The sequence below is a fragment of the Semicossyphus pulcher genome, unplaced genomic scaffold, assembly GCF_022749685.1.
Source record: "Semicossyphus pulcher isolate SPU_LCO1_2020_fin unplaced genomic scaffold, fSemPul1.0.p SCAF_6, whole genome shotgun sequence".
Lineage (NCBI taxonomy): Eukaryota > Metazoa > Chordata > Actinopteri > Labriformes > Labridae > Semicossyphus > Semicossyphus pulcher.
In genome coordinates, this window is record NW_027211737.1 from 15,088,100 (window position 1) to 15,102,232 (window position 14,133).

General features: G+C 41.5%; 1 protein-coding gene across 1 annotated transcript; it reads right to left on the bottom strand.

The window, feature by feature from the left end:
* Positions 1–5,848: 5,848 nt before the first annotated feature.
* On the bottom strand, positions 5,849–7,747 carry atoh1a (atonal bHLH transcription factor 1a). The gene is made up of 2 exons (XM_069683751.1): positions 7,477–7,747; positions 5,849–7,211 (listed from the first exon to the last, which is right to left on the bottom strand). The coding sequence occupies exons 1-2, from the start codon at positions 7,745–7,747 to the stop codon at positions 6,427–6,429; spliced, it is 1,056 nt and encodes a 351-aa protein (XP_069539852.1). The 3' UTR covers positions 5,849–6,426.
* Positions 7,748–14,133: the final 6,386 nt, after the last annotated feature.

Here is a 14,133-nt window from a genome sequence, read left to right on the forward strand (position 1 = left end):
CACACACACACACACCTTGCAGTTGAGAAGTTTGCATTGGACTTTAAGTACAAAATCTAAAGACATACAGTAAGGAGAAGAGAGTATACGACTGAAAGGTATAAGATATTTAAAGTTTTACCGGGAGACATGGAAGAAAAACATCACCAAAAGATGAGGAGACATGTTTTAGGAAGTGGTTTGAAAAAGAATGATGACACACAGAGTTAAACACACAGATTTCAATAAAATGCACACATCTTCAAACATGCAAATCCAGCAAACACACTCCCACACACGCACAGAAACACACACAAAGCCATGTAACTGATTCCACGGCAGCATTGAGCACTGAGGATAATTGGGAGCACCATTGTGCTGCTCTTCAATGGGCCCGGTTACCCAAGAAGCCTCATGTTCGTGTTCATGTACATTTGCTTTGAAGGTGGCGGACACAAAAAGCTGAACCCTGCCCACAACAAAGCCCTGGGAGACCCTGCTTCACCCATGGACGTCTTTCATGGAGAGAACCACAGGGATAAATGATCTTCTTCCTTGTGACAGTGTGTGTATAGTGTGTGTGTGTGTGTGTGTGTGTGTGTGTGTGAGTGTGTGAGTGTGTGACAGTGTCAGCGTGTGTATGTGCAGGAGGACATGCTTAAAGGGATGGGCCGCTTGTCATCATAGAAACCACAGGATGTATTTTGTCAAAATAGTTTAACACCTCCTGTTCAGAAGATGTAGAGCCCTCTGCTTTGGGACCCTTTCAAGATAAGAGCATCAAATCTTGAATGTCATAGTAGCACTATTTTTTTTTCTGAGTATAGTTTAGGCTTTTTCCCTGTAAATGACTGGCATTACTCAAAGTCATGTTTTTAGCTGATGCATAGCTTCTTTAGAAAGGAGTATTTTGCTCTCGAAGAAGATGAATTGCTTTCTTTTTTTTAGCATTTCAACTTTGGTGAACTTATCTTTTGGGTAAAATTGCATTATCTCTTCATATTTTCTCATTGCAGTGGTTCTTTGCCAAAACATCATTCCTGCAATAAATAAGAAGACATTTATACAGTTTATTCAAGCGTTTTATCTACTTTATGCCACTCTCAGCTTAGCAGGAATGGCAAAAACTCAACCAGCCATACTGTTGATCCTTTTGTGTTACTGCAAAAATGTGTCTATTTTAGCACCACCTTTTATCTCTTCTCTGATCCTGACCTGTACACGTGTAAGTTGTGATTTCTGGTAAAAATTCTCTTTTTTTTATCATTTAAACTGGGCTGTTTTGCCCCAAATGCTGTTCTCCTCCTTGTCTGGCACCTACCCCGCGGCAACAGTTAACAGGCATTTAAAACACCTATATATCTAATATCTATAACAATCGATCTTGTCACGATTGGTCTTGCTTGCTTTTGTAGGTCACATAGACACATCTGTGTTGATTTCAGCCTGATTCATCACCACCAAAAAACTCCTCACAGGGGCTTTATTCAAGAGCATAAAAACACATCAAGTTTTACAATATTTGCTTTAAGTCACTCAATAAGAAATGTCTCAGATGTGACTGGTGCGGGTCCCATTCACCCCCTCAGCTGTAAGTCTGTTTGAGCTGATGGCCTCTGGGTAAAGAGTTCAAACAGATAAAGTGAAGAGGAGAACTGAGGCCTCACTTGCTCCCACTGTAATCAGATGATTCTTGATTTGCACATGAAATGATGGAGCTTCTTGTGCCTGCAGAAGTACTCTGTTTTCAACTTAAAGCAGCATTCAGAGTACCCAAATGATCTTATTATGAACTGCTTCAGTTCCCTGTAGCTGCTTTGTGTTTTAGTGTAACTTTTTAGATTCTTGATTTAAAAGTTTTATTATTGTTTTTTTATTTAAAGTATGTGGTTGTTGAGTTTTCCCCGCAACGATTAATGAGTTTTAATTATGTGTTTTTTTTTTAAAACCCTGTCTGCAAACCAATTTCAGGAGAATATATTAGAGAATGATTGCATTATTGGTTATACTCTCTCTTATGCTCCACATCATTCTTTCAAAATGCATGTCATAAAATCTCAAGACATTTTAACAGAAGATTTTGCAGGTATAACAAACCGATCAGAATCAAATGTACATTTTGTATTTATCATCTACATAGTATGGCTTCTGGTTCACTGTAACGACTTCACAACAAAGATAGCTTAGCAGATAAAGATGCTGCTATTTCTGTGGGCACTACCAAGGAAACTCATTAACAATTAATAGCACCACTGAGCTGGAGCATGCAATGCAACAGGTGCTCATTGCATCACAGCTGCATTGTGTGTGTGTGTGTGAGGGATCACTATAGGTTACGCTACAGTACAGGTCTATGGGGATAATGAGAGGGGGGCCTTTAGAGCAATTTAAGGGAAACATCAAAGCCCTTAAAGTATGTCTGTCTGTCTGTCTGTCCGTCTATCTATCTATCTATCACTACACATCATGTCCCCTGTTGCCCGTGTCTCTGCTCTCCCTTTCTCCCTCCCTCTCTCTTATTATTCTGTCTCTCTCGTCCCGTGGTGTCCTCACTCTCCACCCTCTCTCTCTCTCTCTCTGGGACAGCAGATGGGGACTATGGCCCAGTTCTGCCTTTTGTTCTGGGTCCCCAGAGAGGGCCGTGGCTTTTTTGGACAGCACACAGCTCGGCTCCACATATCTCATACAAAATGCAAGCAGCCTTTCTTTTCATTAAAAAAAAGGGAAGCTGTGGAATGCACGTAATATTATGAATATAGAGAGCATGGATACAGAGGCTTTAAACTTAGTGAATGCATACGTCTTGACCAGATATTTTTTATGAACTTTTGAACGATGCTTTTTTTCATTGGTGAAAAAACTGGTGCTGCCTGCAGGTCCTGGATCTGTCTATTTTGCATTGAACATGTCTCAGTAGACTACATTATTTTTGCATATATATTTTGCTTGATGCATTTCATCATTTCAACCCTGCATGTCTCCTAGAAATGTCGTTTACATACAGTACAACCACTTACATATAGAAGCTTCTGAGCCTGCCACTTGTTGTTTAGAGCCTCATGGCATGATGATAAGACAGTTTGTTTTTATAGTGCAGGTCAAGGTGAGTTAGAGGAAGGTAATGCAAGAGCTGGAACATACACACACACACACACACACACACACACACACACACACACACACACACACACGTACAGCAGTTGTTAAACTTTTCTTCTTTTACACCCAACAGCATCGACACGCGTCAGTGCGGCTCAGGTTCTCTCTCACTCCACCTCGCTGTTGTTGTTTTTCATAACGTCCGTGCGTAAATAATTAATGTGCGTGAAACAGTGAAACCTCCACCTGACCAGCATCCCACCTGTTGACGATGTTTGTTTTTTTTTGCTTTCACTTCCTATAGGTCCCACCACTGGTTAAACAAACAAAGCCAGATAGTTATTATAGTAGTAGTAGTAGTATAGTCATTATTATACCACAAACAATGATTTCAGGGATAAGAAAAAAACGTTCACTGGAATACTGTATATTAACATTTATTATGCACATTAAGATCAAACAGCTTTAGTGGTTTATGTTAGAAGATAGTGTGCTTTAGTTTGGAGTAACGCCATGGTTGTCTGTTTTTTTGGTTTGTTTGTTTTCAATTTGCGGTGAACCGAGAAATTAAAAGCAAATATTGTGCAAACTCTGGTTTCCTGGTTGCCCGCATTTAGTGGTCTGGCTAACTAACGTGATTTAAAAAAATATAAAAGCTGTTTTTGTTTAAATCTTAAACGTCCATAAAAGAACTCCTGTGTCTCCTTTCTGCAGAAGGCATATTCGTTTTAGTCTCATTTCTTTTGATCTCAATTATAAGAAGTTCCTAGATTTTTCGGAGCTGAAAAAAGAAGAAAAATCTTGTTTACTTATGACTTGTTCTGGCCTCTAAATTTAACATTAAAAAACGTGAAATCGACAATATTTTCGGCACTCCTTTTCCTGTTATATTTCTGCATCATCCCTCTGAAATGTTTACTGAAACTTGATCTCATTTCACCGCAACACGAACTCGCTGCAGATGTCAGTCCGCAGGTCTACCTGCATAAATTCTGTGAATTATTTAGCACAGCATGCTCATTATATTTCCCTTTATTCCCTGCCTTCCAGAGGCGAGCGAAGGGGCACCGGCTGTGATTGGCTGAAACCAGTGGGTGGGAGACAGGGCAGTGACAGGTAGCAAACAGGTAGTTCAAGTACTTTCATCAATTATTTCAAAGTATTTTTTGTTTTTTTTGTACCACGCCCTGTTGTCTGCCAAGCTTTAGAGACATTAGCCGAAGTTTGATGAAAAAAAAGAAGAAGAAAAAACTTCAGCGTGAGTCACGCAGCAAGATCCTGTGTGAGCGTGCATGGTGCGTGCGTCAACATCCACATGCACGTGTTTGTTTGAGTTGATGGAGAGAGAGAAAGAAAGGAGAACGAAAGAAAAAGAGAAGAGGAGGTGTACCGACGTGTGTGTGTGTGTGTGTGTGTAGCTCTTTCTTTAGTTGAGAAAGTGTGTTCCCTCTCGAGTCAGGTCCTCGGGGACACGGTGGGGACCCGCGAGCGCTCACCAGCTGACAGCGCGTGCTTCATTGAGGCCATCCAACACCTCGGCCCACGAGCCTGCCAACAATAGCCTGAAATTAATGCATACTCCCCATTAACAGAGCTGGTATTCACCAAATGGACGAGATGGCAAAAGTTCAAGAAAAAAAAAACTTTTCACAGAGTGAGGGGAAGATTGTTGCGAGTAGAAAAACACTGAGAGATAATTTAATGCGGCGTTTTTCTCCGCGTTAAACTTTTAGGCCTATAAAGACAGAACTCAGTACAGTAGAGCAGGGGGCGCGTGCACCTGCGGCATATGGCGAGCGAGCGCGTGTGGGACACGTTTCACGTCGCTGTTAGTTTACAATAAATTACGTAAGAGGAGATCAAGTGTTCGAAGCTTTTTTTTTTAATTAAATGGAAATGCTTGTGTGGTTTCGAGTGTAGATATTTACCCAAGATGACTTTGGTGGTCAAACAGGAAACTTTTGTCTGTACGTTAAAGTCCCCCAAACCTAGCTTACTTAGTGAGGCATTGTTGTTGTTGTTGTTTTGTTTGCGTTTTTAAAATATAAACATAAAGGTTAGGGTGAACTTATGTAGGGGGAAACATCGATTTCTATTATATATGCAATTTTCTTGGGTGATAAAATCTTTTCATCCCTTTATTTACTATTATTGTTACATATTATTATTATTATTATTATTATTATTATTATTATTATTATTATTATTATCATTCTCATCATTATTATTATTTATCATCATAGCAGCATTACTACTAGTTGTAGTAGCAGTATTAATGTTTTTCTGTTGTGTTATTTGTCGCCCTATTAGCTTAGAAGTAATAAGAATGCTCTCCAATATTTCTTATTGACTTCATTTATAATCCATCAAAAACAACCCATTTTTATTATTCTTATTATTCGGCCTGTTATTATGGGATGTTTTAAATTGAAACACACGCTTCAAATTGCATTTTTAATAGTTGTTCTAAGGGTTCTTTGTAGTTATCTCAGTGTGCGTGGAAAAACAGTGACAACGGAACGTTACATTTTCGTTTGCTTTTTTTATTCACAAAATCAAATGAACATAACGATAAATGGCAAAATTATATCTTTTTTTCAACGAATGTAACTATGCAGTTATAAAAAGCAAATCAAATGAAACATAAGTAATAAATACATGTCAATTAATCTCATCCAGTGAAAGCAAAAGACACACCAGTTCAACTGAAGATACAAAAGAAAGTACAAAAGAAGGCAGCAATGATGGCTACATTAAATAGGCTATTGGTCTGGAATTGGCAGTACTACACTAGCAAACAAAGAAAAACAATATTGTTTATGGTTTGAAAACGAAGTCGCATTTCTCGAGCCTCTGGCTCGTATATACTCTTAAAGTGCACATCATGAACTTTTGAAGTTGCAAAACAAAATACATTATACAAATAAAACAACAAAAATCATTTTATAACTACAAAATGTTTTTTTCTTCATCATAAAATATCAGCAATTATCCATAAAGTTATGAATTTGTGGAAGACAGCTTTTTGGTCGGAGTGACGTGGGAGATACCCATGGCAGTGCTGCGCGCGACATGGCAGAGGGGTCTTCCAGCCACGTCTCCATTGAAACTAGAAATTATAGGCTATACATCTCTTGGCAGAACCGAATTAGGCCTATCACACATTTAAAAAATCTTTAGACTAAAATATAATTATAGTTACAAATTGTGTTACTTTTCTTAAGAAGCTTTCTATCCTCTTCTTGTGTTTGCAACAGATAGCATGTATGATTGACACGGTTTACTGACGTTAGCTTGAATGTTGAAGGCTAAAATTAACCTTTAATAAAGTCCTGTTATTTGAATCATTCAGAAAGAAACGGTTTGGTGGTGGTGGTGGTGATGGTGGCGGGCTAGCTTGAGATCTGAAAGGTCATCTTCTTCACTGGAGTGCAGCTCCATCGCTATTTCATCCGAGTCACTGAAGTGGGAGTGCGGGGAAAACTCTCCATCGCTCCGGGGAGACCCTTTCCTCCCTCCCGCCCGCGTGGAGGACGAAGGGGACGACGAACACATCGCTTCTTCCACCATGGCTGAAAACGAAGCTTCGTCAAAGGAGGAGCGAAAAGGCATCACAGGTAAGCTGCTACCTGAGACGGTCGCAGGGGACGGGGCAGCCCTGTCCTTCGCCCCCTCGAGACCCACGGCAGATAAAGGCATAATGTCACACTTTGGCGAGTTGTTGTTATTGTTTGAGGCGTCGTTATTGCTGCTGCTGCTGGAGGAGACCGGGCCCTCGAGCAGATCAGCCAGAGCGTTGATGTAAATCTGCGCCATCTGCAGAGTTTCATACTTGGAGAGCTTCTTGTCGTTGTCAAACGCCGGGATGACGCTGCGCAGCTCGTCGAACGCGTGGTTAAGCCCGTGCATCCGCCGTCTCTCGCGAGCGTTGGCGGCCACGCGCCTCTGCTTCTGGACCCCGTTGCCGGGTCTGCTGGACGGGGCTCTCTGTCTCGTGTCCTCCTCGAGCCCGGTGACCGTGCCTTTAAGACGGCACAGGTCCCGGACTTTGAGCGAAGAAGAGGAGGGGCTCTTGGCAGTTTTTCTGTAGCTGGGAGGGCTGGGATGGCCTGAAGACCCCGGGGAGCCACTCTCTGAAAAATGAAGAGAAAGATTTACTGAACTGGTCTGGTTTGAAAACAACCTCTGAATGCATACACCCTCTTTTAAATCTTTAAAGTTGTTAATAAAACGCATTTTAATAGTACAAAATAAACGTTGCACTTAAGCCCTCTTTAAAGAAAACTCACTCTGTGTCTATTTGAATCTTCACTGCAAAAAGAACTGACCCTCTGCCAATCCCAGGTGCCTGTTGCACTGCGGGTTAAAAAGATTTACTGTTTAAGAAAAGTTTCTCACCTTGGTAGGAGCCTGTGCTCGAGCAGGGCGAGTGTCGCAGGTACTCTGGTGAAGTGGCGTGTGCCGCGCAGGTGCCAGAAGGCTGCACGAGAGCCAGCCAGGCGCGTGGGTCACTGCCGCTGTCCACGAGCGCCAGTCCAGGTTCGTAGCGGGACTCCTCGAGCATCTGCTCCCCTCCCCTCTCCATCACTCTCGGGCTCTGCTGCCGTGAGTCCAGGGCTGCCACCTCTCGTGCGCTTTTGCTCCAATCTTCCACAGTTAGGACATCCATGCTTCCAGAGAACACCAACAGGTAGGCGAAGTTAAAATCACAAAAAGTCTTACAAAAAGTTTCTTGGAGGCACGCACTGCTACGCTGTCGCTCTGTGTGAATATGACTGTCGCGTGCAGGACTCCTTCTCTGGTGTCTCAAGGCGCGGCGTCGGTTTAAAAAGCGGCACGCGTCTGGGAGCCCCCCTCCTCGCGCTGGTCGCGTGTTGACGTCCAATGAGAAGTCTCGTTAAAACCCGAGAGAGGTGATTACGGCCCCCCGAAGCTGGACTGTTTATGATAACGTTACAATTTAAGGAGTGTTTAACGCAAGGGAGGTAAGGGGAACCTCCCACAGGACGCACGTGCACGGGGTGGGGACGGTTTTAGGTATGGAGCGTGGACGGCGCGAGACGTGCGTATAGCTGGGACAGAGTACCTGCCCATACATATCAGGCATGACAGGGGAGGGGGGAGGAAGAGGCTGGAGAGGGTTCATTTGCTACCATCTAAACTACGTCCATCACTGTTATCCTCAAAGACAGTCTGTGAAGCAGTAAACAGCTTCAACTGAACGTTTCCACAAGAATCACCTAACTATAAAGTTCAAGCCAACATTGTACAACATTATAGTCTATCTATCTATCATCTACTGACATTATCATGTAAAAATACTGGAAGACGAAAATAATAATTCCCCCCAAATCAACTTAAAGTACACAAAATAAAGTGAATTTCATCACACACGTGCAATGAAAAAGTTGTAAGTTGAGAGAGAGAGAGAAATAAATCAGGCATATAAAACTTGACCAACAGTCAGCTGCAAAAGATGCCAAAAAAAAAGTTTTCGGCTCCCGGGGCTCGCGCGCTCATTGTCAATTCATTCATTCTAAGATGATCTCCAGTTTCCATTTTTCTTTTGTAGCGGCTAGAAAACCTTTTGATCTGGCTCTCGGAACGCCCTGCCGGTAAAAAGGGCTTCACAGGGAACGGAAACATGAGCAGGGGTCTCGCGCTCAACAATGTTTCCGTACTGACACGAGCTGTATGTGGCGCGCAGTTGCAACTGGAAGCAGTGAGAAGACACACAAACATACACATGACTGATCCTACTTCCAATATTCACCATATAGTTATTCTTTCTAGTCATCATGACATATTTTAATAGGAGCTGTTAACAGAATTTAAGAGTACATGTAGAGGAAAAACTAACTGTACAAATGATAGCTATCAAGTGAAGCACCTGCAGTCTACTGATCAAAGCAACCTTGCTTACTGGGATGCAAACTTAAGGCCTAACCTGGCGAATGAACAATGGGTTAATTGCTGGGTGGAAATTGGCTATTTAACCTAATTGCCACGGTCGATTAAGGATCAGAAGGATACAGCCTCAGCTATATGTTACATACAGTAGCCCAATGTATAAGGCACAATGATAAAGGGAAGCAAGATTAGCCTACCTGTTACTTCCCCTGCCCAGCCGGGGCGACATTAAATGACCCAATCACTTAGGCTAATTCATACCAAACGTAAACAACAATTAGCCTCTGAACAGTGACTTCAAAAGTACGCTATCATATAGTAAAAGTAAGGAAGTTTTGTTGTGGTTTCTATAAAGACACTTTTAAAACTAAGGAGTGCTGGGCATTTGTGGGAGAAACACAATTTATGTGAAGAAATCCCATAATTTCAGAGATATCCCGACATCAATCTTAGCTATTTTTTATTCATGTATTCATCATGGGGACGTCTTGCGGGCTAGAGGTCTGGCGCCGAGCGTTCGCCCCCTCTTCCCACCTACAAGCCCCCCATCCAACGGGCCTTGCCGGGCTCCTGAAGCTACCGACAGGTTGGATATTGTAGCTGGCGATTATTAAAGTGTCGCAGCCACAAAGGACACTCTATGTTCCATTGGTCACGCCTGGGGGGCTCCTCGAGGGAGAGGGAGGCGGGGCTCCCATTCCACCGCGCGAGAGGAGTCTGCGTGCTGCCGCTTCTCATTCCCGTCTCCTGGGAGACCGGGGCGCGACGGGCACGAGACTGGAGTGATGGTAGCCGGACAGGGATTTCAAAATTTAACCGTAGCCTTTTCTATAACCACTGAAGCCGGGATATTGTTGATAACTTGCTACGATATAGATTTAAGTATTAAAATGTGTGTTCTTTTATGGAAAGTAATTAAAAACAGGCTACAAATATTGTAGAAACATTGTCATAGAACTATAACTAAAACCCTAATAGGAAGCAGGTAGCTTATATGATGCTATGATTTTTACGTCAATACTTTTATTTGACTGCATTAGTAACTTTAGTAGGTACTGCTTTAGTATTCTGAAGATTCAAAATTTACATAAATAATTTAAAATTAACTTCCAAAGCATGGTGCATTATTATAGACAAGCCTTAAATATATTAGGCTACCCCAACCAGATGCAATATTCAAATGCTACTTCTTCTATATGATGTGTAAAATCAGTACTAATCCATGATGTAAGATACAACTTTTTTGAAACTTTAAGTAGCACATATCCCCCAAAGCACTACATTTTATTTAAAGTTAAAGATCTAGATAGTTTCTATACTTCTAAAAGTGTCCTGAACAACTTGTTGCTTGTCTCCTAAAACTGTGAAAACTTTTACTATGCTATTAACTAAACTTAAAGTAGAGCAGAATGGCTGTAGGTTTACACTCCATAGTGGAGACTACAAATAATAATGATATTAACGATTCAGGCAACAAGAACATGCTAACTTTGATCTCTTCTTCGAGTCAATCATAAAGAAAATGTCTAGCTTGATGTCTGGTCAGTTGTCGCTCAGTTATGATTAAAAAAAAAATCATCATCTGCCAAAATTAATTTCGTCCATTAATTGTCATAATTTCTTGGGAATATTCACCATTCTTATTATTATAATTTACAAACTGAGTCAAGCCTCAAAGGCAGACAGGAAAGTCTCTTGTATTCTGGGAGCTAAACAGTGCCACCCTCTGGTGAAAATAGAGAACAACAATGTAGTGCTCCATTGAACTTGACAGCAGTCGTCCTCAGCAGTGACTCTATCCAGCTGTTAACAGCAGCAGACAGGCCTTTGAAGTGATCGGCTATTTGAAGTGAGACACAAAAGCTTAGGTCAAGCTTGAACCTAAAATCTATTCCGCACATAAAACCATCCCTAACCATGAAAATATATTAACCTGAACTTTCAGACAATGCTGCCTCCATAAATCTGTTTGCCTTATAAGCAATTACAACAATGGATGAGATTATTAAATTACAACCTGCTTGCATCAGTCAAGTGCAGTAAACAACCCCACCCTGCACACCCCAAAGGCAAGGTTATTCATTATTACTTGGTTTGAGCATTTTATTTCTGTTGGGAAATGTTGTGTGACGATGACATAATCTATGACTTCACATGAACAAATCAGATGTCGCTCAGCGATGACTGTTGATACAACCTGAAGAATCGTTAGCTTGAGTCTGTCTTGGTGATGGCATGAGTGCTTACCTGTGAGAAGTGCCTTGTTCTGAATCAGAATGATCTTGTGGAGAAGATGAAGACCGGCCTGAAAACAGAACCCTGTGGAGAGGAGAAACTTTGCCACATTCTGTCTGAAAAAGGAAAATGTAGACAGCAGTAGTAATTCACATTCCTTGATGGTGACGTACATAACGCTCCTGAATCTGGATCTGCAAAAACAACAAATACCATCCCACTGTAGAAAACCTGTTTATTAGACAAATTATACACAGAAAGCTTTGCCACTTGTAACAGAGGCCCCAGTTTGTTCAGTTTTTGAATAATATGCAACACATACAACAAAATAGGCCTATATTAAATACTGTACATCATAAATTTTTGAAAATTATCAAGTAAATCCTGTAGTTCTATGTATGAAATTAAAAATGTTAACAGATAGCGCAAGAGCAAGTTTGTGCATGCTTTCTTTTTCATCAACTTGCCGCTTTTTGTTATTTAGCCAGCAAATCATAAAATGAACTCAAGATGAGACATGAGATAAGCAGAGTGTGTTTGTGTCGACCATGGGCAGATAAAGGGAAACCAAACGCAGTAATGTGACTGCTAAACTCAACACTAAAGCTCGTCATGATATACTCTGTTCTTTTTGTTAAACAAAAATAGCATCAACATGTAAAATATACATTTTTATAATGTCTCTTTCATTTATACTAAATAAAACCTTTTAAATGTCTGTGTCCTATTTGTCATTCAATAGCCATACTGTAGCCTAATATAAGAAAAGAATGCCTAAGGATGCTTGCTTCAAAACACTGTGGCTTGACTGAGTTCTCTACGCACAACATTTTGCAGTTTTAGTTCTTAAAGATAACAAACTGAAAACTTGATCTAAACAACTAACATTATCAATTATTAATACAGTGTTAGTGAAAAAGATTTGGTTCCATTTTACCCCCCGAATCCACAAAATATTCCTTTAATGCTCTTAATGTAGCTCTCCCTAAACCCCGCCCCCAAATGCACCTTAATGGTCTCATTTTAATTAATTGGCACTTTAAAAAAACAAGTTATATAAACAGTACCCTTAACATTACAGATATGAAATAGAAGGATATTCCGGACTCATCTCAGAAAAGGCAGCCATTCGGGGTTCAGATGGCCGTTGACTCTGCGTGACATTCAGATGACCCTGAAGCACAAGCACGGGTTTGCTGCTCTGAAATGATTCCAGGACGCGGTGGTGTCTTGGCGTTTACTGGAAGTTGGGAAGGGTACAGCTATAGCTAGTTGACATATAAGGCCTGTACTGAAGATGCTGTTGCAATGGCTTCTCCTCAACACCAAAATGACCCCCGTTTCACCACCCGGACCTGATAAGAAGTGATCGATGACCTCCGAGATGACATGACCTCACAGGATGAGCTTGTATCTTTAAAACACCCAGGTCATGGCAGCACTAAATTAAGCAAAAGAACAAAGAAAATCAAAAGTAAAATGACTTAATGATGCAAAACCAGAGACTACAGCACTCATTTAGCAGTTTTTCAAAGTTTGCTGAGAGAAAATAAACAAGTAGACAGCTCAGAACAATGTTATTTTTTGTACTTCCTGACCAAAACACATTCCACGCATTAAAATCTATTTTTTTCAAAAACAAAACTCAATAAAAGACACATAATAAGCATAAGCTTTTTCAAGTCTTTCCGCTTGTCTTTTATGTTTTTTTTTTATCTTTAAGTTGTCTTTTGTATCTTCCCTTTTTACGATCCCTCTGAGTCCGATTAGAGGATCTCACCTGGACTTGAAAAGCGGCGAGCACAGTACAGGTGAGAAAAGAAAAAAGGTCAGATCTACATACAATCACTTACAGGTCTGTGGGCACTGGTACAGTGCAGTGGGACTGACAAAGAGTCTTCAATGTGCATCAAAATGGCGAAAAGAGTTTCAAGCTGATGCACCAAAATGGCAGAAAAAGTTTTAAGATCGACGCACCAAACTGGTGATTTTACAGTGTCATGTTGTTGCACTGTCATGGCGTTCAGCAGGATCCAGACCGACGCACCGCGATGGTGTCAGCATGTGTTCAGCTGTGAAGTCTTAGGTCTACTCAGGCCACTGTGTGGACACCATCTCGGAGATGATTACACATTTAGAGCCCCAGGTAACGGTGAAGAGAAAACTCAGCATGGACTCCCACAGAGTGAAAAGGCAGAGAAAAACGTGGACTCTTCTTCACTGAGATGGGGCCTTCTCAAGACTACAAGGGGCTGCTGTGTGAATTCCCAGGGCTACAGACAAAACTAATGCTATATATTTCCTCTTAAAATAACTGCCTCATAATTGCTTAGCAGTGTGAGCCCCTTGGAGTCGTTAAACGGCTGAAGACGCAATTCGTCCTCCACCAGTGGCAGCCCTGGAGCTCACAGGAAGTGTATCCTGTGGTTGGAGAAGTATAAACCAAACCCTCAGACGTGGGTTTGAGATTTCAGTAGTCATTTCTCTCGGTTATATGAGGCAGTCCCCATATCATACAACAGAAACAATAAAAAAGATCCCCTTCCACACGTATCCCCCAAAATAATCCCCCAAACAATCACAAGAACAACAACAATAAAGCAAAGATTCAAGCCCCACCGTCCCCCTCTCCTTTCTGCACCTCACCAGCAGGGTATGCAGGGGGGATAAGGAACGCCCAAACAGACCTCCACCTCCTCCGTCTTCTCCACATACAAAATGGACACATCTGGAAACACCCAAGCAGAAACTGAAAACATAAAGATTCCTATGTACACGGATCTCTATCTTCGGACTTTTTAGCTTATCCATAATGTATTTGTTGTACCTTCCCATGACTGACCCTCCCCACCTCGCCTCCTCCCTCTGCTCTACCCCCTCCTCCTCCTCCTGAACCAACCATATCCTTAG